General features: G+C 43.1%; 3 protein-coding genes across 8 annotated transcripts in view; 2 read left to right on the top strand and 1 right to left on the bottom strand.

Annotated features, from left to right (window-relative positions):
• Positions 1-3,926, top strand: part of ddr1 (discoidin domain receptor tyrosine kinase 1) — a 79,577-nt gene extending 75,651 nt beyond the window's left edge. For 5 of the 6 annotated variants that reach the window (XM_061674360.1, XM_061674362.1, XM_061674363.1 and 2 more), the window contains 4 exons: positions 274-471; positions 683-953; positions 1,840-1,989; positions 2,071-3,926. In XM_061674360.1, coding sequence (XP_061530344.1) covers positions 274-471; positions 683-953; positions 1,840-1,989; positions 2,071-2,211 — 760 coding nt within the window. In that variant the 3' untranslated portion in view covers positions 2,212-3,926. The other variant, XM_061674364.1, reaches the window with a different exon arrangement.
• A 9-nt stretch (positions 3,927-3,935) lies between these two features.
• On the bottom strand, positions 3,936-14,078 carry flot1b (flotillin 1b). The gene is made up of 13 exons (XM_061674366.1): positions 13,970-14,078; positions 13,425-13,484; positions 12,336-12,411; positions 11,237-11,327; positions 10,508-10,651; positions 10,306-10,425; positions 9,091-9,186; positions 8,642-8,794; positions 8,362-8,543; positions 6,644-6,689; positions 6,401-6,538; positions 5,912-6,076; positions 3,936-5,748 (listed from the first exon to the last, which is right to left on the bottom strand). The coding sequence occupies exons 2-13, from the start codon at positions 13,465-13,467 to the stop codon at positions 5,719-5,721; spliced, it is 1,284 nt and encodes a 427-aa protein (XP_061530350.1). The 5' UTR covers positions 13,468-13,484; positions 13,970-14,078; the 3' UTR covers positions 3,936-5,718.
• A 2,394-nt stretch (positions 14,079-16,472) lies between these two features.
• Positions 16,473-23,951, top strand: tubb5 (tubulin, beta 5). Its single transcript, XM_061674358.1, has 5 exons — positions 16,473-16,625; positions 19,011-19,119; positions 19,416-19,526; positions 20,582-20,826; positions 22,988-23,951. The coding sequence occupies exons 1-5, from the start codon at positions 16,569-16,571 to the stop codon at positions 23,798-23,800; spliced, it is 1,335 nt and encodes a 444-aa protein (XP_061530342.1). The 5' UTR covers positions 16,473-16,568; the 3' UTR covers positions 23,801-23,951.
• Positions 23,952-24,892: the final 941 nt, after the last annotated feature.

Here is a 24,892-nt window from a genome sequence, read left to right as displayed (position 1 = left end):
ACATCCAAACAAACAACCATTCGCACTCACAGTCACACCTACGGGCAATTTAGAGTCTCCAATTAAAGCATGTTTTTGGGATGTGGGAGGAAACCGGAGTGCCCGGAGAAAACCCACGCAGGCACGGGGAGAACATGCAAACTCCACACAGGCGGGGCCGGGGACTGAACCCGGGTCCTCAGAGCTGTGAGGCTGACGCTCTAACCAGTCGGCCACCGTGCCGCCCCTCCTCCAGTCTTTAATTGTATTCTTCAATGCTTTTTGTATCGTTAGGAATGACTTCTTGAAGGAGGTGAAGATCCTGTCCCGCCTGAAGGACCCCAACATCATCCGTCTGCTGGGCGTGTGCGTGAGCAGCGACCCCCTCTGCATGGTCACGGAGTACATGGAATGCGGGGACCTCAACCAGTACCTGTCCCACCGCGTGCTGCTGGACAAGAGCGGGCCTTCACACACCACGCCCACCATCAGGTACCACAATTATCCACCCATCCTCACTCGGAACATGCAAACTCCACACTTGAATGCCATTGCCTGGACTTGAACCCACGACGGTGAGGCGTACGTGCTAACCAGATGTGCCGACCCGTCGTCCACCGTGCTGTCCCACAAATTTCCTTACAGAAAAAAAGCAGAGTTGCGGTTTCCGTTGTGTCCTCACCTGAGCATCTTTTGCCGCCAGCTACCCGGCTCTCATCTCCATGGCCAGCCAGATCGCCTCGGGAATGAAGTTCCTCTCCTCGCTCAACTTCGTGCACCGCGACCTGGCCACGCGCAACTGCCTGGTGGGCGGCGAGAGGGGCAACAGCGATGCCGACGACCCCAGCGGAGAGCGCCACATCAAGATCGCGGACTTTGGCATGAGCAGGAACCTGTACGCCGGAGACTACTACAGGATCCAAGGCCGAGCTGTGCTGCCCATACGCTGGATGGCCTGGGAGTGCATCCTCATGGTGAGATGAGTATTATTGGGATACATTTGTATGTGACAGTTAGTACCATTAATTCTTAGCCCAAGTATCTTCATTTTTTTGTTTACCCTTGAATGAGTGACATACAGTATTTCAGGGCAGGGTTGTTTATGATGTTGGATGGTTTGACCTTATTTAATGGGGAAACTAAAAAAAAAAAAAAATTTAATTAACATGATGATATATTTCATGTGCGGCATGGTGACCGACTGGTTAGCACATCTGCCTCACAGTTCTGGGTACCGGGTTTCAAATCCCGGCCATGCCTGCGTGGGTTTTCTCGGCGTACTCCGTTTTCTTAACACACCCCAAAAACATGCATGGTAGGTTAATCGGAGACTCATAATTTTCCGTTGATGTAAATGTGAGTGCGAATGGTTGTTTGTTTATGTGCGCTCTGCGATTGGCTGGCAACCAGTTCAGGGTGTACCCCGCCTCCCGCCCGAAGATACCTGGGATAGGCTCCAGCGTGCCCGCGACCCTTGTGAGGATAAGCGGTACGGAAGATGGATGAATAAATGAATATATTTGTTGTTGTCGTGTGCACATCGATGTTCCTTCAGGTCAATTCAATCCAAGCAAATGAAACTTCCGTGAAAAATATCGCCGACTGGATCTCGTTTAACAACCGGAAACGTAATTTTTGTTGTGAAAGGTTATGTGATACGACATGGCATTTTTTTAATCGGTTTTTACATGTGCGACGTTACGAGGCCATTGACGTGTGATTCTAATTTTGAATTGCAGCAAAATTAGCCGTCAACCACTCACGTCCCCCCCGCACGCTGCGTGACACTTCAGCCGCGTCACTCGTGTGCGGACAGAAAGTCATTGACGTCATACTGATCCGTGCGCCATGTGCGAACAGGGTAAGTTCACCACGGCCAGCGACGTTTGGGCGTTCGGCGTGACCCTGTGGGAGATGCTGAGCGTGTGCCAGGAGCAGCCGTACTCCAATCTGACGGATGAACAAGTCATCGACAACGCCGGAGAGTTCTTCAGAGACCAGGGCAGACAGGTACCGCTCACACCCACGCTATTTTGAAAACTGAGTGCCCTCAAGGCGACCCCTCCCTCACTCGTGCTTCCACCGCTCCAGGTGTACCTGGGCAAGCCCGCTGTGTGTCCTCAGGGTCTCTACGAGCTCATGTTGAGCTGCTGGAACAGAGACTGCAAGCTACGCCCTTCCTTCGGCCATATCCACGCCTTCCTCACCGAGGACGCCATGAACATGGTGTAAAGCCACGTGGTGCTTCAACGGGCCACCTCTGTTGTCATGGCTTTTTTTTCCCTCCAAACATCTTTTGTACTTTTTTGGGTGGACGTGGCTCATGAAGACGCTGCTGGTTCAGTTTATTCACACACCCCCAAAACCAGAGTAAGCTAGCTTGACATAGTGTAGATATGAGGCTGAGCTACATTGTGTAGTGTCGTGGTGGTAGGTGCATTGTGCATTAGGAGCCTTTTCTTCTCTTTTTTACAAGGACAGGAAATGAGGTAAGCAGAAGGTGCAGATTCTAAACGATTTAGTGTCTCAACATTTCATAGCTACCGCCCCTCTGAACCATCTGATAGTGTAGTGGTTCACATATAGATCAGTCCACCTCTCGCAGTTGGGATGAGCTCCAGCTCCCCTTGAAATCCTGAACAGGATCCGCAGAATAGAAAGTGGTTGCATGTTGATCGTGTAGTGGTTCACATAGCTGCCTTTCAGAAAATGGATTATGACCTAAAGAATCTCAATCAATCCAGACTGACCCCCATCTCTTGCCCAAAGTCAAGATGGTAGTGTAGCGGTTAATGGCATACAGGATAAGCGGTATAAAAAGAGTGGATGGGTGTTGAGAGCTGAGATCCATTGTCAGTGTAGTGGGTCATAAAGTTTCTTAGGCGTTGAGTCCCTGCAACCCTGAGCTGGTTGAGGGCCATTGATAGTGTAGTGGTTCACATAGCTACTTTACGCTCAATTGCACCCCTTGTGACCTTTACCAGGACTGGCTGTTGGGAAATGGTTATTGGACGTGTAGTGGTTCACATAGCTGCCTTTCAACCAGTCCGCCCGTTCTTAGATAATGGCAATCACTTGCCCAAAGTCAACTGGGATAGGCCCCCATCTCTGCCGCAACACAACAATGAAAATGGATGGTTGTAGTGGTTCACATAGCTGCCTTGGTTTCAATTTCAGTGCGGGCTTCAACTCACCTTGAACTGGTGAACTATATCCACACTTCATCAATGCGGTGCAGACGACAGGCTACGTTCTGCAGTACACTTCCAAACACCCTCAGTCTGCCAAATGGACTCTTCTGGTGTGAGGAACCAGAAGCTGCTGATGTAGTTGTTCATGATATTAATATGACTTGACCCCTCAACTCAAAACGCTCTGTCCAAGCACAAATGTCTATTCCAGTCAGGCCCGAGAATGGAAAGTCATCACTTTTTCCATGTAAAAATTCCTCGGCCTCCTGCACTTTAACTAGTTACCACACATTTAATTGATAGGATCCTGCCAATGTGGACTTGAACACCTCCCACTTTGCATAAAAAGGACATTTTGGATCCTCCCTTCCAGCCAACCATTAGTTATACTGTGACATGAGTTGCATCGCATCACGCAGATGCTTAAAATGGTCGCCCGATAAGAGTCCGTCTTTGACCGGCGTAGAAAGCGTTACGGAATGTACAGTACTGTTTAATCAGTCCTGAGATGGTGGCTCCGTATTGTTGTTTACTGATCGCAAATTGTGCCATTTGAGTCCTTTTTGATACACTGTAGTTCAACTAAACCTGTATTTTAATAATACGTGCTTTGTTTAGTTTGTACATATTTTAAATACAAATCTTGTATTTTCCTGTATTTCTGTAGAAACGCTTGCTACCTTGATGCCGTTGTCATCCATTGTGCTGTATATTTTTGTAGATGTTTCAATAAAGCTAACCCCTTTTCAAATGAAACACATAGGCTTCTGTAATGAATGTCCTTTTAATACAGATAAATGCTCAACATTGAGGCTACACATGCTTTCTTACTGAACAAAAAGTACACGATTAGACATTTGAAAAGGGTTACACTCAAAATAAGAGGCATCCGTAGTGGCACCATTATGGCTTGTATCAGTCGGATATCGGGTCGCAACAGTCCAGGAATTTTTAAAGTTGGGAATTAATGCTTATTTCCCTAACTCCCCATTCAAATTTAGCGGAAATTTTACACCCCTCCGTTACCCCGAGTCGGATATTAAGGTGACATTTTTTCCCTGAAGTGTAACAGGCTGAACACACTAGCTCTGAGGTTTGATGAGGAGTTGAACCAAGCAGGCAGGCACTTCACGGTAACGACATGCATCCAGCTTTGGGTTGTGAGTAAAGCGTTAAAAACTATTTATATAAAAAATTAAAAATAAAAGGTTGAGCCCCACAACATTTATATAAATGTGACCAATTAGCGGGTCTGAGTTAGTAACGTTTATCCATTAACTTTTGGGGGAAAAAAAACAAAAAAAAAAACAAAAACAAAAAACTTACTTTTGCTTTCTGTATGTACCAAACACACACACCCTCTCACGCCCAACAACCATTTCCTTTCAAATGTGACCTCCAAATTAAATCCTTCAATTGCAGCAGTGATCATATTAAAGAGGGTCTGGGCCACATTCAAAAGAAGGGGGGAAATGTCATTGAATTGTTTGAATAAATTCACAATTTTCAGAGAATTGTAAAAGCAAAAACCGTCTTAATCTGAGAACAAGGTATTGATTTTTTTAGTTTAAAAAAAAAAAAAAAAAGTTTAAATATGTGTAAAGAAAAATATTGGAATGGTAAGAATTGGTAATTTTCAAAGGATAACTTTGTAACATTACAAGGAAAAACAGAATAAATTAGTCATGTTCCACCCCAAATAAATTCTTCTTTCAGAGACTAGATATTAAAATGTAGAGGAAAAACAATGTCCTATTACAAAAAAGCAACTTTCCCCTTTTTTTATATTACGTGAATAAATTCACCACACATACAATTCTAAACTCTTAATCAAACGAAATACAGTCTCGAGACTGTCATATTTGACTTTTAATTATATTATAGTAATAAATTGTATATGACTTCATTCTACAAATATTACCATTTTTTTAAAATCATGACTATTCTTTTCATATTACCACTTTATTAAAACAACATTAGTCTGGTAATATTCACATCACATTTCAAAAGTTAAAATTCTTGGAATATTACGACTTTTACATACTCTTCATGTTCCAATATATTATTTTTCTAATGGGTGACAATTACTGTAATATCACTACCTACTTTTTTGTAATCCCACGACTCTCGCCAGTATGACATTCACATAATATAACTCCTTTATTACAAGCTTTCATGAAAATAACTATTCTTGAAATTTTGACTTCTTTTCAGTGAGGCTCAACGACTTTTTAGTATGCATTTGGAGCAAATTTGGGTGTAAAGATGTGCCGTGCATAAGCTACCTTTACAATCTAGTTCACGTACTAATATAATGGCCATAGAGCGGACTATAAAGACAAAGCTAAACTGTTGTCCTCCAGTACACAAACGTAACATATTGACTCATTTAAAGACACTGAAAGGCTTTGTTGCGCCACAAATGCATCTTCTCTGGGGGGGGAAAAGCACTTTTAGCGCTACAACGAGAGAGGGAGCAGACGCGCATTTGATGAGGCTCACAAGCGCGCAGGGAGATGGCGGCACCGGGGGGAGGCGTGAGGTCGTCTTAATGCACACGGAGAGACCGGCCTGTAACCTGTACACAGGCAGTATCGTGTCACATGTCATATATACGGCTATACCTAGCAAGCTTACAAATTTAGCAGGGAATTCAATTATTCCCTCTACTGTCTGTATCTATATAGATATATATATATATACACACACACACACACGGGCAAAGTCAGAAAGATTTGTACCTGGGAAATGTCCACTCCGGTGAGCTTCTCCACCGCCGAGGGCACACGGGTCATGATCTCCAGAACCTCGCCGGCCAGCTTGGAGGCGCCGACGTCCCCGCCGCCGCTGGACACCATGGTGACCTTCTTGGCCAACGACAGCGGTTTGCTGATCTCCTCAGCCATCTGTGGGACCGCATGGATTTGAAGATTAGGTAAACATGAGGAGAAGGTACAGGGCCACCTTAAGTTTGTTAGTGAACATCCGACAACGACATTTATCATCATTCAACATCTGACTCAAACAGTTGTTAAGACAAAGTAATCTGGCAGTGGCCGCAAGGTCCATCTGCTCAAGAAGGCACACGTACAGGCCCACCGTAAGTTTGCCAGTCAACATCTAAGTGATTCAGAGACTGTTAAGACACCACTGTGACCTCCTTCTGCTGACTCCCTCAGTCATCTGCAGGGCCACACACTGCATAAGTGTCAGTTCAAAGTGGAACTGACCAGAGGGAGCTTCTCCAGCAGCATGTCCACCATGGCTCCTTCTCCGTACTGCTTGAAGGCTTCGGCCTTCTTGGACATCTGCTCTGCCTCGGCGCGGCCTTTGGCCTCCAGGGCGAATGCCTCCGCCTCTCCCTTGATCTACACACACACACACACACACACAGGACAAAGAAGAACATTGTGGGACTAGTGAAAGAAGCGTTTGTCTCTGTAGGTTATCCCAAAAAAATAAATAAAACTCACTCTGATAGACTCTGCCTCAGCTTCAGCTTCCATGATGAGCTGCAGGCTGTCAGCAGGAAACAAAACGTGTTACTGTAACGCCTTAGACGTGATGCCACGGCCTGGCCTGGCCTACAAGCGCCGACTAAAGCAGATCACACTGTGAGATAATACGGCCACAAATGCGATGATGTCATGGCCTTGCTTACTTAATGCTGCATTCCAGATTGCCGGGAAGGAAAGAATAATCCACACTTGGATTTTACCAACTCAAAAGCGTTAGTCTAATGTAAACACAAACAAACAAAGACAACACTTTTTCTGGAGTGCAACAACTTTGTCCCTGAATTAGGGAGGAGGAACACCGACTTAAGACTCGTGTTCCGAAGCATTCCACCTCGACAAAGGTAGGAAATTTCTGAGTTCAGGAACGCAGCAATCGATTTGGCCCAAGAAGGAACTCAGCTGTTTTGCCCTCGTTCATCGTCGGAACGTCCAATTTCCAGCAGCATTCTAATTCACATTTCCAACTTTTCTGGAATGTAGCACTTATTCTAGTGTGGAGGTTTCAGGAATACAGAAATTGATGAACAGAGTAGGGTCAAAGGTTGAAAAGGTTTCGAACTCTTCTGGAACGCAGCAAACATTTTGCTGTGCGTTCACAGATAAGAGCTCAGACTACAAGCGGCGTTCGAATACATTTTTCGTAGATGGTCAGACATTTCTCTGGAATTTTTTTTAATGGCACTTCTACTGGTCTGACATTGGAAATGTCGAACTTTTCAGGAACACAGAATTCGAGTCATCCAGAGTAGGAACTCTTAACTTTGAGACCCGCTTTTCCGAGTTAGAGGTTAGACATTTCCGACTTCTTAGTTCTATGGGCTGCAGCAAAAAGATTTACTTCAAATTCGCCGGTGGGATTTACAACTTCAAGCATAGTTGTAATGCACATTTGCTACATTGGAGGTCAGTATTGTCCAACCCTCAAAATGCATTAACCGTTTTGTGGTTGAAATGGGAACGCTGACTTGATGCAAAATTTCTAAGTGCCAACTTTTCTTGAATGTAGCACTTTTCCTCGTCTGAGGTTGGACATTTCCAACGGAGCAATCTATTAACCCTGGGTAGGAACTCCTTAGTTGAAGATGGGAAATTTCAGATGTCCAAGTTTTCTGGAATGCAGCAAATCAGAACTCTGACTTCCAATGCACTTTTCCGAGTTGGAGATTGGAAACGTCAGACTTTCTAGTTTTCTGGAACGAAGCAAACTCGTCACCCCGAGTTTGCAAGTAGGAGCTCCCACTTGGAGCCTGCTACGCAACGCATACACTTTCCCTTGTCCGAGGTCAGAAAGCGTCTTTTCTGGAATCCCGCAATCGATGTGCCTTAAGTTTGCAAGTAGAACACTTTTTTTCTTCTTGTCGATGGGAGTTTGGAAATTTCAGATTCAATTTCCCCTGAGAAACACTCCCGACTTCAAGCGGCATGCCAATTAACTTAGCCTCATCAGAGATCCTAGATTTCTGGCTTCTCACTTTTCTGGAGTGCAGTTTCCAAGTGGCCTACCCAATTACTGTGATTTCATCTCACACTTGTTTCAGCAACAAGGGGGCCATATTTGTTTGGCATCTCGTGATTGCTTTGACTTGTTGTGATCTACTAATTTATTTCCACGTTTCTTAGCATCCCAGCATTGGGAATTGTCATTTCTAGTTTTTGATGCTTTACTGCTTTACCGCTGAGCCTCGGCCAGCCTCTCCAGACGATACTTCTCGGCCTCTGCGGGCTTCTTGACTTTGGCCTCCAGCTCCTTCTCCTTGCGGACGATCTCCTGCTCCTGCAGCATGGTCTGCTGGCCGCGCTCCACCACCTGCACCTGCATCTTCTCCTCCTCGATGCGCTGCTTGGTCTTTGCCACCTGCGAGGCCGAGAAGAAGTCAGGAGAGGAGGGGAACGCGCGGGTACAAGTTCCCGTCGTGCCACCGGAAGGCTTGGGGAACGAGAAAAGGAACGCACCTGAAGCTGATAGGCCATTTCGGACTCTGCCTTCTTGGTGTTGACCTCCACATCATAGGCAGACTTTTTCAACTCGTAGTCCCGCTGGGATTTGGCCATCTCGATCTCGTTCTTGTACTGAGCAGACACCTTCTCCTGCATGGCCTGGGCCTCCTTCATAGAGAACAAGAACAGAGACATTTATAGCAGTGTGGTCGCCTCGGTAACGCGCTCTCTAGTATTGTCTTTGTTTTTGTGTTTTTTGTCCGTTTTTGGAGATGTCCCCAAAGTGTTCTGTAAATTGACTGTCTGTTGTACTAGAGCGGCTCCAACTACCGGAGACAAATTCCTCGTGTGTTTTGGACATACTTGGCAAATAAAGATGATTCTGATTCTGATTCTGATAGGAAAATGTACTTTTGAAGGTTTGCTGACATCGAAGTGAGCTAAACTAAAGATGACATTGTTACCCTGATGACGGCGTCCCGCTTGTACTGAGCCTCTCCGATCCTGGCATCCTTCTGCACCTGAGCCGTCCTGGCCTTGCCGAGGGAGTGGAGGTAGTCCTGGAATAGACACACAGAGACAGCCATATGTAAATAAATATTCTGCTTTAAGGAGGTACTGATTTCACCATCTGTCTGTTATTGTGGTTGTACAACTGCAAAACATCCTATTAAGAGCTCTTCCTAATATTTTGGTTCCCTTATCTATCTACATTACGAGGAAACCGTTAAACCGCTCCCAGTTTGATACAGAGCAAAGGCGCATGGTTGCTATGGTAGCACTTTGCTCTAATTCGTCGCTAATGTAAAGAGCGGTTGAGGGAGTCAATACTAGCCACTCAAGTGTATTAGTGGTCAGAGACACCAGAGATACTAAAAGGTTCATGAAAAGAAAAGAAAGATGCTGGTACAGTCCATGTCTGCAAAATTCATATGCATCACGATTGTAGGAAATCTGTACGGAGCTACGCGTGTAGTGTATATTACGTTATTAAATTAATGTGTATTTAACTGGACTGGTCATATTGTACTGAGGAGCCAGGCACTGTTTTATGGATATGTATTATTGTTAACTCATGGTCACTTTGGCAGTGAAGTACAGACATTGCCATACACAGAAGAATTTCACAACTACTGTGACTCAATAAGCTGCAGTAATAGAATATAAATATATGCCTGTTAGTATTGTGATGTGTTGCGACACCATTTGTGTTCAAAATATCTGTTGCTTGAAGGGTTATAACTACAGGCACACCAAAGCTAGTTTCGTTAGCCCGTCCACAGCATTTTGCGTTGTGTGCGAGCAATAAGCCGACAGGCTTTCATAAATTATCTAGTTTAATTAAATGCACAACATGCAATTCTTTATTTTGTTTTGACTTCAAATGGGACTGGCAATTAAAATCTTGAATCAAGCAATTGGCCACTTTTTTTTTTTTTTTTTTTTTTTTTAAAGAATTGTTCACTATCTGCTAATTGTTATGAAGTTCATATTTTTGCTAACAATTCAAGACGAAAAAAAAATAATCCTCAAATCTAAATAAGTCACAAGTCTGGTGACTTACGTACCATTGTATATGTGCATTGCCTCAATAAAGGTTGGGAAACACTGAACTAAACTATCCCATTAAATGAGAGTTGAGGCAGCTTTTTAAACGCTGGCTTCTCTCAAGGGTGTACCTGATCATCATGGACATCTTTGAGGGTGTAGCTGACCACCCCTATCCCCATGTTGACCAGGTCCGAGGAGGCCACCTTGAAGACCTGCTCGGAGAACTTCTTGCGGTCCTGGTAGATCTCCTGCAGCAAGCGAGAGACACATTTTAGTCACTCGTTGGTAGCGGGCCGTTGGATTACGTGCCACTATCCGACATTACATCACCTCCACAGTGAGGTGAGCAATGATGGCCCTCTGGTGGCCCTCCAGCGTCTCCAGGGCGATTTGGGCAATCTCAGCCTCTGACTTGCCCATGAACATCTGGCAGGCGGTAGCGAGCATCTCCTTGTTCTGGCCCTGGATCTTCACCTGGCAGATCAAATGGTATGACAGAACGGGGAGACACACACACTTTTTTTTTTTCTTCTATTTTTATTGGTCCCTCAATATTTGGAGGAGATATGACCGAGCAAGGTTTTACTGCCTGTATGTGCCACAAGATGGCAGCAAAGCACTACTTTTCTATTAGACAGGGCCATTGCCTAACTAAATGAAACTCGCCCCCTCAGCCTCACTTCACCATAATTCCTTGACACCAAGAGGCATCAAGGCAGCACAGAAACAATACTTTTATTACACAGGGCTTTAGCCTGTGCACAAAAACAGCAAATTGCAGATATGTGGCGGAACACTGTAAATGCCATACACTATCTGAGGACATTCACTGAGGAAGTGAGAAACCTGCAAAAACTTCCCATGAGCTTTCAGGAACTTTACTAGTGTTGGCCATGACAATTGAGCCCCTAAATATTGTTTTTATATTAACAATTCTGATACTAAGTATCAGAGCATCAATGCAGGTTAAATTAAACATTTTATTATAATACATCTGTTTTAAAAAAAATATATATATAAATAAATTATCATTTCCCTTCATCCATCCTCTCACGTTACCTGAGCAATTCCCGTGACAGAGATTGGGACACCATGTCGGGTGTACACTTTGTCACTCTTCACATTTAGAGTTAGTGTGTTCAGAGTGATCCTAGAAGAACAAAAGATACAAAATCAGGAACCGTCTCAACATCTAAAGTGCAACTCAACCGGTACCATGTTTGGGCCAAATTGTAAGCAAAGCTGCAATGAGTTTTGTTGGATACACAGATTCGTGTTGAACTCTGATAAGTGGCACATACAGTAGTGCCTCAACTTACAAGTGACCAAACGCAAGAGTTTCCGAGATACGAGCCGGCTGCTTCTTTTGTCTTGAGTTGCAAGCGAAAATCTATGTTATGAGCGCCAGGTAAACAAGCAGCAGACGGTGAACAGTTCTTCAAAAACACGGCCAAGTGCTTGCGTCAAGCTGTTTATTGCCACTCCCAGTTAATTTTACTTTAAAGCTAAACATAACAGAGAATTACACGTCGTGTCTTCAATTAACTAGAAATAACTTACGAAAGTCAGCTAGCTTGATGCTAACACAAAATGCAAAACACCAGAGATGGGCTAACGAAACTCGGATCACTGTTTCCATTGTTATAACCCTAAATCGAAATATGCCGCAACACATGTAGACAGACTATATAACAATACTTACTCCATATATTTTTTGTCCTCTGTCAAAAATGACTATTGTTGCCGCCTACCAAGCCACAGCGCTGTCTTTTTCTAGTGTATTACATACGTCTGTCTTATACTGCCCCTGGTGGCCCAGGTGAAGCACAACGTCTATGGACTGTTAGTTCTTTACATTCCATTTAATTACGTTTTAAGTGCAATACTGCTGTGCTATTTTCATCAATTATTTGATACATTTATCTAGGTAAGGTATTGGCAATGCTTAAAATTCATAAGGTTGTGCCATTGTACAAGAGGATATGAGAGGCAGAGCCAGGGAGAAGTAAGTCAATTATCAACCACTCCCCCTGGGCCTGTGACGACCAGCAAGACCAGAAACAGCATTTTATACTCATCTCCTATTAACAATGAGCTCAATGTTTAATGACCGACATTTAGAGCACAGGGTGACAAATGAGGAGAATAGCGCCATCACCTCTGAATCTGCTGAATACACGGGAAGACAAATACTCGTCCTCCGGCGATCATCAGAGGTGGAGAGCGGCCAAAGCCTGCAGGGAAAGAGAAGGATGCAGAACACACACATTAAAATTGCTCGTGTGTAACTGGCTGCATTCAGGTCACAACCTTTTTCACACAAAAAAAAACTCTGTTTATCCATGATGTCCTCACCATGAACTCTGCTACCAAACTTAATGAAAAAGTGTAAACGTGTTTTATTCTGTAATAACACATGATAGTAAATACTATCTGATACCTGATGAAGAGGTTGAAAGTATTAGCTTAATGTCGCAACTTTGATCTGTTAATGAGATCATCTTTGCCCAGAGTGTTGTGCAACGTCATCTGGTCACGTGATTAAGGGGGGGGGGGGGGAATGGTGCCCCACTGCTTCATTAAACACATTAAACTTCATTAGACTTTAAATATTTTAAGTTTATTTAAACTGTGAAATGTGTAAATGAATTTTTTTTTTGTAAGTCTCGGAAATGAGAAATTGCTTAATATATGACAGTTTTGACAAAGTGTTTATTTAGATGTCAAATTTGTAAATTAATATATGAAAATTAAAATGTAGGAAAAAAATTAGCAAAATAAATATACTGTACTGTTCCTCCTTTTATACAATAAACTGAACCCAATAATTGACAACAATCAGTTCATTTTAATGTGGAATTTGTTAAATGAAAATAATAACAACGCAAAGAAAAATGAATCTAGTCACAATCACATTTAATGTAGGTTCTCCTTATACACCATGAAAAGATTGGCCACTGCTAAACTGAACCCAAAATTGGCAATAAAATGGTTAATTTAAATGTAAAATCTCTCTTAAAAATACATTCTTAATAGTCTCATAAACAATCTAAATTATATTTAATTTTCTCTCCTTTTACACACTGATAAACTGACTGCAAGAATTGACGATATTATGGGTTCATTTACAGTTTTAAATGTGTAAATAAAGACGAAGAAAAAAATACACACTACGAAATATAGTACAATTTTTTTAAAATAATTAATTAATTTAGAAAAACTTTAAAACAGTAATCACACGACTTACCTGAGACCACCATGGCTTCATTGGGTCCACATGTGTAGAACATTTCTTCTGCAGCTTTAGCTTTTAAAAACACACACGGAAACCTCGTCAGAACTAAAAACACAACAATAGCGACTCTAACAGAATAAAAGTCAATAACTTTTATGAGCACTCGTAAAGATTAAAGCGCTTTCTCGGGAATATTGCCAACTGGACATGTCGCCATTTAATGATTACTGCGCTGAACTGAAGCGACCACGCCCCCCGACCAAATAAAAAAATTAATAAAAATAAAAACATGAAAACCACATGAAGCTCGAAACATTCTAAAGTAAATATTTCTATTAAAGACTTTGTTTGTCAAGCTTAATCCAATTAAACACGTTCAAAATGATATTTGTTCGCGTTCACAGCCTGCATAACATCCTCCACTCCTTCATCCCTCCTCCTCCCCAAAAGAGCACATTCCGAGAAGCTTAACGGTTAAACGGTGACGACTCTCCTATTTCTTCACAGAATATAAAATCCTATGAATAATAAATCGTTGGCACGTAGGTTTGACCTACCGTTATTCGTCGAGGAGAGTAAAAACCGAGCTTTGTCCGCGTCGGGCTGGTTCGAGTGAGGAGGTTGCTGTTTACCGTCAACCGGAGCGACAAAAAATGTCTGCCAGACCGGAAGTGCACGTTGGCCACGCCCATAAGCCCCACCCCCTCACCCCCAATGTCGCTCTGTTACCATCTGCTGGTCAAGTCTGACACTACACCTTAAATGACAAAATCATGACGTGTACTCCATCCATCCATTTTCCGTCCTGCTTATCCTCACTAGGGTGGCGGGCGTGCTGGAGCCTATCAGCTGACTCCTGGGCGAGAGGCGGGGTACACCCTGAACTGGTCGCCAGCTGGACGTGTACTCTAATGGCGAAATTGTACATTTTGGGGGGGGGGGGTGGATTCTACAGCTTCCCAAATGATGACAATTGCAGAATTTATAAACATTAAGAACAAAACCACAATTCCGAAGATTTCCATTTATCCCATAAATTCACATTTTCTACCAATAAACCCTTTCATATTATTGGGAAATTTTCGAGAACAAATTCTACTGAAATTTATCATTCTCACGTCAATACCGTTAGCCTAACAGCATAATTGCCTAAGGCCTGCTACGCACAAGGATTTTTCAAATCTTTGTAAAAGACCACACATGAAGATGAAAATCAGGCATGTGATAGTTTTGGTAGTACTGTGTGCGGTGTGCGCTGATAATCTCAACGCAAAATACCACAGACATAAAGATTGTGTTCCATCGCTGTTCATGAATGTAGTCCGCAGAGACAGAAATCTCACATGATCTAACAAAAACGAGGAAGAAGAAACAATGCCTTGCACTGCTCTTTCCCAAGTGTTGCCAGGGGCGGAGCCAGAAAATTGTGGCCAAAAATCTTTGCGATACGCCTCGAAAACCTATCGCTGATGTAGTGCTGATCGAACTTTTTGCCCCTTGAAAACCGATCGTCAACAGAAGGGTTGATGGTGCTTGCTCCCATGCTAGCGTGTTGCCTTTTGAGTCTTTATAAACAACTCCGAAAATTGGCGCAACATGAAGGCCGCGGTTATCGGGGTGGCCAACATTCAGTGTAGGGTGGCCAGCCCTTGGTCACACCCTGGCTCCGCCCCTGAGTCTTGCCAATTACTATTTTTCACATTCCATAAATGTTTGTATTCCCCCCCCCCCATAGTTCCACATTCCGTGCACAAAAATCATTCAAAGTAATTGAGTAATTTAAAACAAAGTTATCTCAAGTTTACCATTTCGCAATTTTAACCTTTCCAACTTTACTGTTTAAAAATCTATCCCAAAATTACTTTTTTTTTTTTTTTTTTGAAGAATTACACATTTTCCATGAGAAAATATCCAAATTAATTGAAAAATTTGAAAAATTCACCTCAAATGAACAATTTCTCAACTGATAGAAAACAATTCTAACTACAAAATGTTGAACATTTTAATGGGGAAATAATATCTAAAAAGTCACCTAAAATTAACCAGTACTCAGTTGATTTAAACCATTCAAACCGCATTATGGTCAACATAAAAAAAAAAAAAAAATAATTCAAATTTCCCATGAGAAATTTGACACAACAATGGCGAAATGTAACAAATTCACCTCAACTTCTAAATGTCTAATTTCAAAATGTTGCATTGTATTTCAAATTTTCCAAGAATATAAATTAGCATTGTGTACTAATAATCATTCACATTCCACGAATTCCCATGAATCCATTCTTCTTGCGCGAGAGGCAGGGTACACCCCGAACTGGTGGCCAGCCAATCGCAGCGCACCTATAAGACAAACATTCGCACACGCACACCTATGGACAATTTGGTCTTCAATGCTTGCTTTTGAAATGTGGCAGGAAACTGGAGAAACCCAAAGACAACCCATGCAGGCACAGGAGAACATGGAGACTCCACACAGGAAGGCCGCAGCCCGGATTTTAACCTACGACCTCCTGAACTGTGAGGTGGATCTGCTAACCGCTCACCACTGCGCTGCCCACAAATGTCCAATTTCCCCATAATTCCACATTTTCCACACACACACACAAAAATCTAGTTAATGGAGAAATGTACCAAACTGACCTCAAATTCAACTTTTTTTTTTAAACAATTGAAAGCATTCCAGCTTCAAAATGCTCAGCATTCCCCCAACACATTTTGAAAAGTCCATATATTCATGTATATGTATCTACTGTACGAAATGCTAATCTTTCTGAAATTGCGGACTCATCACATTTTATAGAAATGATCTCATCGATATAAGTACTGACAAAGATTATTTTTCAAACAGAAAAAAAACAAGTCCGTGTGTCTGACTGTTGAATGTGATGTCTTTTATGTCCTCGCCACCACTCCCAACTCTGCAGGAGCTGCAGGAGGGGCGCCGCAGCCCCTTCTGCAGCCCGGCAGCGCCGCACCAGGCTCAGCCAATCCCCACATCAGACAGCCCTTGCTTCCCACAAGCCCCGCCTTCTACTCCCAGCCTGCCTTTCCCTGGAGCCCCTCCAGCATTATAAAGCCATTGTCCGGCGGGCTCGACTCATCTTGTTTGTGCCTGTCTAAGGAACTCTCCCCCGACTTTTATTTTTGGCATCCACCATGAGGGAGATCGTGCACATCCAGGCCGGCCAGTGCGGCAACCAGATTGGTGCCAAGGTAGGAAATAATGGGGAGAGGGGAGAGAGGGGGGGAAAAAAAAAAAATCAGATATTCTAACAAGTGGCCTGTTTCGCTTTGGCTATATGTACGTGTGTGTGGTGGTGGGGGATCTTAATTTATGCAGGTCGGGTAAACAATGACTTGATTCTAGTTGGTGGACAAAAGGGCTCACTCAACAAAAGAAATGAATAACACACAAGTTTTTTTCACTTGAATAAAATAAGAAGAGTGGCTGGCACGTCGTCTTTTCTTTCTTTCTTTTTTTCTTTCCTTTTTTGAAAAACCCCAAAATGCCATTGTGCAATGCGGTGTCATGGAGGGTGGGTGTGGACTGTGGAGCGACGGAATAACGGTACACTTGCCTGCTTGGGTCTTCTGCCCGGGTGTGTCTTTCTCCCACATCCACGCTCTTTGTCTGCCTGCTTGTGTCGAAATGAGAGCAGTATTAAAGAAGTGTCTGCATTCTCCGCTTGCCTTTCACTGTCTTTTCCTGCCTTTGTCCTGCTTCCCATTTTAAATATTCCACACAAAAGAGGGCTAGTGCTCCCCCCTTCCCTTTCTTTCCTACTTCTTTCGAGACTAATCAATAACTGCTATCGATTAGATGATCATTTCTGGGGGGCTGCAGCAGATGGTTCAGCCCATCAGCTGCTGTGTAGCATGGGTGTGGCACGGGTAATTGGCAGACAAAGCACCAAAACGAAATAAAGAAATGACTCATTAACTTACTATTTTTCCTTTCTGGAGGTGTTATCTCTTGATTTATTGATTTAAAACCCAATTTTCATGTTATGTTGCTTTTCTTGGCACAATAGTCGAGCACATGACATCATTGTGCTTGAGGGTCACACATCTGCTTTGCAACCAAGGCTACAAATTCTTAAAAAATAAATAAATCAAACAAACCTCCCACTCATTTATTCACACAATTGCAGTCTTTTCTTCCTTGCATTCATTGTTTTGGTGTTATTTTCAATATATTTCCATAAATTACAACTTCAGGGGGCCTGATTTGGCTTCAAATATAAAAATATATATATATATATCTGCATAATACAAGATGCTCAGATTTTTAAATATATCATTTAGTAAAAATGCAGGTAATTGTCTCCATTTAGTAAAATGATTTAAAAAAGGAGCAATGCCTTAGAATCGATGTAGTACCCTGAAGCTTTTCTTTTTTTTTTAAATCTATTTTTGTCTGTTTTTGTCCGTGTGATCCATAGCCCCCCCCCCCCCCCTTACATTAATAAAAAATACATTAAAAAAAATACAAAATAGTTAAATATGGCTTAGAATCAATATGTATATTTTTTAAAGATATTTTATTATTTGGTCAATTTTGCGTGTCCCAATTGTCTTTGTGATCCATATAGGTTGTTCCTCCCTTAACCACATTAAGAAGAGGGTGGGGGAAGGATTGGAGCAAACAGCTGATGCTCATTGCATCCAGGGTGAAGTCACTGGTCTCCCAAATTGAATTTAACCCCTGCTAATCTGATCCTGCTCGCCTGATAGCCTGCCTATGAAAGACGAGCATCATTTTTTATTTGACATGATTCCGCTGTCAAATACTCGCTCTTTCGTAGCATTTTGCTGTCCGTGCGGACGAATTCGGATGTCCAGCGGGCTTTGATTGACCCAATCGCTGAGTGGACGTCATTGTGGCTCAAGTGGGTCAGGGAGTGGCATCATTGTTTTGCGGCTTATTGTCCTCATTCTTGTGTTTTGCTGATCCATTTTCATACTCCTCTTTGTGCTCTTCATATTAAGGTCAATTATTTTTTGGGGGGGGGGTCATACTCCACTGATGACTCCCCAATCTCTTAAATACTGCGACCCGCTTATCTAGATTACGTCAAATCCTGCATCTGCTGCTGCTACAAAAAAAAAAAGTGAGGCTGCATGACAGGGAAGAAAAGTTGGAACTTGGAAGATCTCTTATTGCAAATAGCTACTTGCTTGCATCAACAGTTCCATTCGGAGGGATTTAAAGCACAGAAGTGTGGTCTTTGAAAGGGAAAGTGGGGGGAGGGGGTACAAAGCATTCAGTACAGATCTCAATACAATCAGCTTCAGTGTGAGGTTTATTTTTTAGTTATAATGGGGATGACTAGCTTCTTTGAGTCTTCTTCTTTGCATGTTTAAATCTGAAAAAAAGTGCTCAGTCATCAGTATGGGACTGAGGAAAGTCAACAGTTCAGTAAAAGGAGGGATAATCTTTCATTTTAGCACCGCAAATCTCACATTGCAAATGTGCAAACTCCTGTTTTTCTCATTGGAACTCCCCCCTTGTCCTCCCCCAGTGATTGGAACAGCACTGCTTGTTGTACTTGCACTGAGGCAACAGCCAGTCATGTGATTTTGTGTGTGTGTGCGCAGTTCTGGGAAGTGATCAGCGATGAGCATGGCATCGACCCAACGGGGACCTACCATGGAGACAGCGACCTGCAGCTGGACAGGATCAGCGTCTACTACAACGAGGCCACAGGTTATACGACATACTGTAGCTTGAAATAGATAGAAATTACATTTTAAGCAAGTGCAGAAAAAAAATCATTAAAAGGTTAGCAGCAGATTAACAAATGGGAGAATTGGAAGGGGGACAGATTAAGGGCAGAGGGAGGTAACTCGGTATGGGGGCAGAGTGGTGTGATGGGGGGGGGGGGAGAAGAGGGGAGGGCGGTGAGCATCCTTTTGTCTGTGTTCCTTTATTTTCACTTTGGCTTGTGTTCCATTACTGAGCTGTTTTTCTTTCTCTCCGTGCGTCTCGTCTTCCCGCTGTAGGAGGGAAATATGTCCCCCGCGCCATCCTGGTGGACTTGGAGCCAGGCACCATGGACTCTGTGAGGTCCGGACCTTTCGGCCAAATCTTCAGACCTGACAATTTTGTCTTCGGTGGGTGTGTTTATAAACCCTACTATCAAAAGTACTTGTGCTTAAAAATTGAGCTAGCCTTTACGCTGTCAACAAGTGGACGTTAGCCACAGCTGCTACATTGGTAGCGTGACTTACAGTATTTGAAATGGAGTGTTACCATAACACCAGATGTTATTGGTTTGAAGTTTTATTTTTTGGAATATACAATCAATTCCAATAAAAAAAAGAGGTTATAAACTTGCCTGTCGACCAGATAATGCTAATTCGCTGCTTAATCCTTCAGCTGTCTGAGCTTCTGGCCAACGAGGGTTGAGCATTTTTACGTTCTATTTTACGGAGGTGGATATTCCGCCATAGTTTCATCAAAGCTCCTGAAGCCCGAGATAATGGGTCAGCACAAGGCCGAGGTGGCATGCCTGCTATGAGCGTGCCCGGCAGTGCACTATAAATGATCGACACCACATCAGTCACACTTTCTGTCTCTGATTTTGTTTTTCCTTGGGTGGTGTGATTTCTTGCACATCAAATTAGAGACACAAGGTGAGCCAGGGTGGGTTTATTGTTATATTTATTTATTTTATTAGTTTTTCTTTTCACACATCTTACTCATGTTCCAGTCTTAGGCCATACAAATATGACAAAAACAAAAAGTGATAAAAAAATTAAAAAAAATGGAACCGATAACACTAAACCAGTCTCTAAAATGGATGGGGAATATCTTGCTTCTCCAAATCTGTTACAGTCGTCGTTCTTGTTCCTCCATGTCGCTGATGTCCCTGTTTTTTTGTTTGTTTGTTTTTTTCCTTAGAAGATCCCATTCAATCAATATATCAACTGAGGTTGACTTTGTCTATTTGCGTCTTTTTTGTTCTCATTAGCGGAGGCTGGGAAAAAGTAATGGCTATTTTGACAAAGTAAGGACTAGAAAGTATAAATTTCAGTTTGAAATGGAGAGCATGAAAGAAGAAAATTAATCCCAAAAATTAACACTCAAAGAAAACTCTCTATTTGTACTTGGTTACGTCCCACCACTGTTAGCTGACTAGTCTTCTGTAAACTTTGTCGTCGTGAAGGCCAAAGCGGTGCTGGCAACAACTGGGCTAAGGGTCACTACACGGAGGGTGCCGAGCTGGTGGACTCTGTGCTGGATGTGGTGCGCAAAGAGTCGGAGAGCTGCGACTGCCTGCAAGGCTTCCAGCTCACGCACTCCCTGGGCGGAGGAACCGGGTCGGGGATGGGAACCCTGCTCATCAGCAAGATCCGAGAGGAATACCCCGATAGGATCATGAATACCTTCAGTGTGGTGCCTTCGCCCAAGGTGAGATCACCTCATTCATGGAATTTCTACAGCTCCTGTCCTCATTAGGTTTGTGGGTAACTGGAGCCAATTCCAGCTTACTTTGGGCGAGAGGCAGGGTACACCCTGAGCTGGTGGCCAGTCAGTCACAGAACACATATAGACAAAAAAACATTTAAACTCACATTTCCATTTTTTTTTTTTTAAGCATATCATTCCCTTCCCCATGGCTCTCCAATACACATTGAAGGAGCTTAAAAAAATGATGGCTTGCAAAAGGTTTTTCTATCCCTGACTGTCCAGTGACTGTCCCGCCGATAGACATTCTCTGGTTTTGCACGAATTCCTGCTCTGTTAGTTCTGTGTTTTCATCAGTGGTCGTAGAAGCGGGCCTTCCGCTGCATGGTTTGTAAAGACCAGATCCTATTTCGAGAAACATCCCATGGATAGCTTAAATTGTACTGTGTGGGAGCAGTGTGCCGGACGGACATAAAGCTTCTCAAACTGGTGCTGATCTGCAGTCGGGGACAGAAAAACTTCTTGCCAGGCAGCAATTTTGCAACGGTGCTCCAATGTCAATTGGCGAGCTGTGGGCAAGGCGATATAGAGTATATGCTTAATAAAACTGAAAAGCCTAAACTGCCAAATGTGAACGACTTCACGTGTGTCCGAATGCTACATGTAATGAAATAGAAAAACCGAGGTATACAGGTATAGTAGCGCTGCCAAATGTTACGGAACATCCGTATTTTATGAGCAAAATCACTGAACGTTGACTTGTTACGGCCGTAACACTGATTGTTCCAGATATTGGGGGTATAAAAATATATATATATCCGGCATCTGACATTACCGGCGTGTCCACATTGAACAGCTGCCTGGTGCATGCTATTTTATTACGCCGCTCGGCTGCAAAGCCGTTGAGGCAAAAGTTCTTTGCGTCCAGAGTCAACTCATTAAGCTATACTTCTTACAAGTGTCACGAAGGGAGGACCAGGAGTGGATAGGCGAAGACGATGTCATAGCCGTTCTAATTGCTAAGCTATCATTATGCAGTCGCAAAACATTGAAATAAGTGATTTGGTAAAACGATAAACTTGTCACATACTGTAGGTCTGGCTGGAACCGCATTTTAGCGGAGAGTAACCAACTTTGAACAGCAAAATGACAGGCCAATTAATATGTTTAGTGAATATAAAATAATACACATCCACACAGGATGCTGCATCTGAACTGGAAATGAATGGGTATGTCACCGCACACGTCACTTCAGAACTCGGGCAGTTTAAAGGTATATTATTATTATTAGTAAATATTGAAATCTAAGGTTACTTTTATTCATCGCACAATGGGGACATTTGCATCGTTTCAGCAGCAATTGTGGATATAGGAAATATATGTAATAGCATGCAAGAGAAGATGTAATTACATTTCTTCTTACTTGAATAAGTATATTGCACAAAATAAACTGTTGGTCATACATAAACTATCCAATTCAGTCTATCAGCAATGTTATGTTTGTTTGCAAAATAGTGCTGAGTTTGAATTTTGAACTTTGCGATCTGATTAATTTGCTATAGTAGACTTCTGTTTTTATTTTATTGCCAGGGTTGAAAACAGAAATGGATATTTTTGATGGAATGCCATATACTGGCACTTTGATTTGGGCTGCAACTGCGTCCACCATTACAAGGTTGACGTAATAAAAACATTAAAATGACAAATATTGAAGCCGTCATTTATTAATGATTATGATATATGAATTATGAATATTCTTGACAACATTTTGAGAATAAGTCAATTCAGACAAATTTGGACAAATTGTTCTGGAAGTGATTTTTTTATAGGTTGGCAACTCTGGCATAGTGACTTTTGGGATATCCTGTGCCTACGTACAGTATATGAGAGCTGTCAAACTAGACGTGACTGGTTTCCGTGCACCCTCAAAAAAATGTTGTCATTTATATGGACCGATATCAGCTGCCTTGATCCCGAACGATACACCAATTAGCAACGGCTAGTAAGGCTTTTACTCACCTGTGCCGTTGCAGTGCCCTCCTTTTTTGTCAGCTGTCATTCATGGCCCCCTTCAGCTCGAGGCCCGAGGCAATTGCCTGGGTTGCGGCATCTGTGTTCCACTGTCCTGCCTAAACAGGATAATAATGCGTGTTTGTGTGTTAAGGTGTCCGACACAGTGGTGGAGCCCTACAACGCCACTCTATCCGTCCACCAGCTGGTGGAGAACACAGATGAAACTTATTGCATCGACAACGAGGCGCTGTACGACATCTGCTTCCGCACGCTCAAGCTGACCACGCCCACTTACGGAGACCTCAACCACCTTGTATCCGCCACCATGAGTGGCGTCACCACGTGCCTGCGCTTCCCGGGCCAGCTCAACGCCGACCTGCGCAAGCTGGCAGTCAACATGGTGCCTTTCCCCCGTCTGCACTTCTTCATGCCCGGCTTCGCCCCTCTCACCAGCCGGGGCAGCCAGCAGTACCGTGCCCTCACCGTACCAGAGCTCACTCAGCAAGTGTTTGACGCTAAGAACATGATGGCGGCGTGCGACCCGCGCCACGGCCGCTACCTCACCGTGGCCGCCGTCTTCCGTGGGCGCATGTCCATGAAGGAGGTAGACGAGCAGATGCTCAACGTGCAGAACAAGAACAGCAGCTACTTCGTCGAGTGGATCCCCAACAACGTGAAGACAGCCGTGTGCGACATTCCGCCCCGTGGCCTCAAAATGGCAGTCACCTTTATCGGCAATAGCACGGCCATCCAGGAGCTGTTCAAGCGCATCTCCGAGCAGTTCACCGCCATGTTCCGCCGCAAGGCCTTCTTGCACTGGTACACAGGCGAGGGCATGGATGAGATGGAGTTCACAGAGGCCGAGAGCAACATGAACGACCTGGTGTCAGAGTACCAGCAATACCAGGACGCCACGGCCGAGGAAGAGGGCGAGTTCGAGGAGGATGCCGAGGAAGACGCTTAAGAGAGAAGAGCGGCGGCGAGACCAGTCAAAGGGTCCACCGCTTATGTAACCCAGGAGACCACATAGTTTCAGCTGTGATAGAATCTGATTCTTTTAGACAATGTTAGTGTCCCCAAGTCATTCATCGCCAGTAAAATCTGTCAAATGAGAAGCTGCTGTCTTTTCATCATTGCTTATATGCATTTTTTTTCTCAACACGCAGCCATTTACTGTTCAGTCTGCAAAACAACATAATCCTTCCCAGCCTTTATTGAGCCAAGACACATTTTACATGAGAGAAATCTCAAAGCACCAAACACAAATGTCACCCCAAAACAGGTTTACTGCCTATAGATGCTATAAGATGACAAAGCATTACTTATATTTTGGCCAGTCTAATAGAATCTCCTACCCTCACTTAAATGTAGTTCTTTGGCACCAAGACGCCACAAAATGGTGCCAAAGCACTGATTTTATATTAGCTGGGTTTTTGGCACCATCTTGTGGTGTCTCAGCCTGTTACCGAGAGAGCACAAAAACGGCAAATAGTTTTTTTGTTTTTGTTTTTCAGAAAGTATTGAAAGATATCCCCCCCCCCCTCCCTCCCAAATACTGAAAGTACTAAATAATCTAGTCTCACTTAGTACCTGTAGCCATGAGAAATAATAAATTATTTCAGCACACACAGGCATAATTTCCAGAGGCAACAGACCAGATAATGGCGCCGTATTATTAAGTCATGTAGTATCTGCTTTTTCTGCTTTCCCAGTAGTATTATGGCATAACCAATGAAAAGCAAGCCAAGCGACCACGGCCATCACAGGCATACCAAGCCATAACCAAAAGTGCTCATACCTCGCTGGAATGTGACTGCATCTATTCAGATACTAAAAGTAGCTTAGCTATATATAGCTGAATGCTTTAAATACATATTAGATGCATACAATAAGGGAGAAGAAGACATTTCAGTCCCAATACAAACCATGTACACAAAAAGGACTACATGTAAAAGTAATAGGCTACTTTTTAAGATTATCTAACTGTAAGCCAACATATTTTAGTTTAAAAAAATTACAAAAATACAAAATATGTACAGGAGCATATACTTCTAAC

Source organism: Phycodurus eques, chromosome 4, assembly GCF_024500275.1.
Source record: "Phycodurus eques isolate BA_2022a chromosome 4, UOR_Pequ_1.1, whole genome shotgun sequence".
Classification (NCBI taxonomy): domain Eukaryota; kingdom Metazoa; phylum Chordata; class Actinopteri; order Syngnathiformes; family Syngnathidae; genus Phycodurus; species Phycodurus eques.
The sequence above is the reverse complement of the archived record's forward strand: the minus strand, read 5'-3'. Positions and strand labels throughout refer to the sequence as shown.

What these genes read in the sequence shown, in the direction of transcription:
- flot1b (XM_061674366.1), bottom strand. Translation starts at nt 13,467, where the DNA reads ATGTTCTACACATGTGGACCCAATGAAGCCATGGTGGTCTCAG. An exon ending in TGTATTCAGCAGATTCAGAG is followed by an intron (nt 11,328 to 12,335) that starts GTGATGGCGCTA and finishes TTGTTCTTCTAG; the next exon opens with GATCACTCTGAACACACTAA. An exon ending in CTGTCACGGGAATTGCTCAG is followed by an intron (nt 10,652 to 11,236) that starts GTAACGTGAGAG and finishes TTGATCTGCCAG; the next exon opens with GTGAAGATCCAGGGCCAGAA.
- tubb5 (XM_061674358.1), top strand. Translation starts at nt 16,569, where the DNA reads ATGAGGGAGATCGTGCACATCCAGGCCGGCCAGTGCGGCAACCAGATT. An exon ending in GCAACCAGATTGGTGCCAAG is followed by an intron (nt 16,626 to 19,010) that starts GTAGGAAATAAT and finishes GTGTGTGCGCAG; the next exon opens with TTCTGGGAAGTGATCAGCGA. An exon ending in CTACTACAACGAGGCCACAG is followed by an intron (nt 19,120 to 19,415) that starts GTTATACGACAT and finishes TTCCCGCTGTAG; the next exon opens with GAGGGAAATATGTCCCCCGC.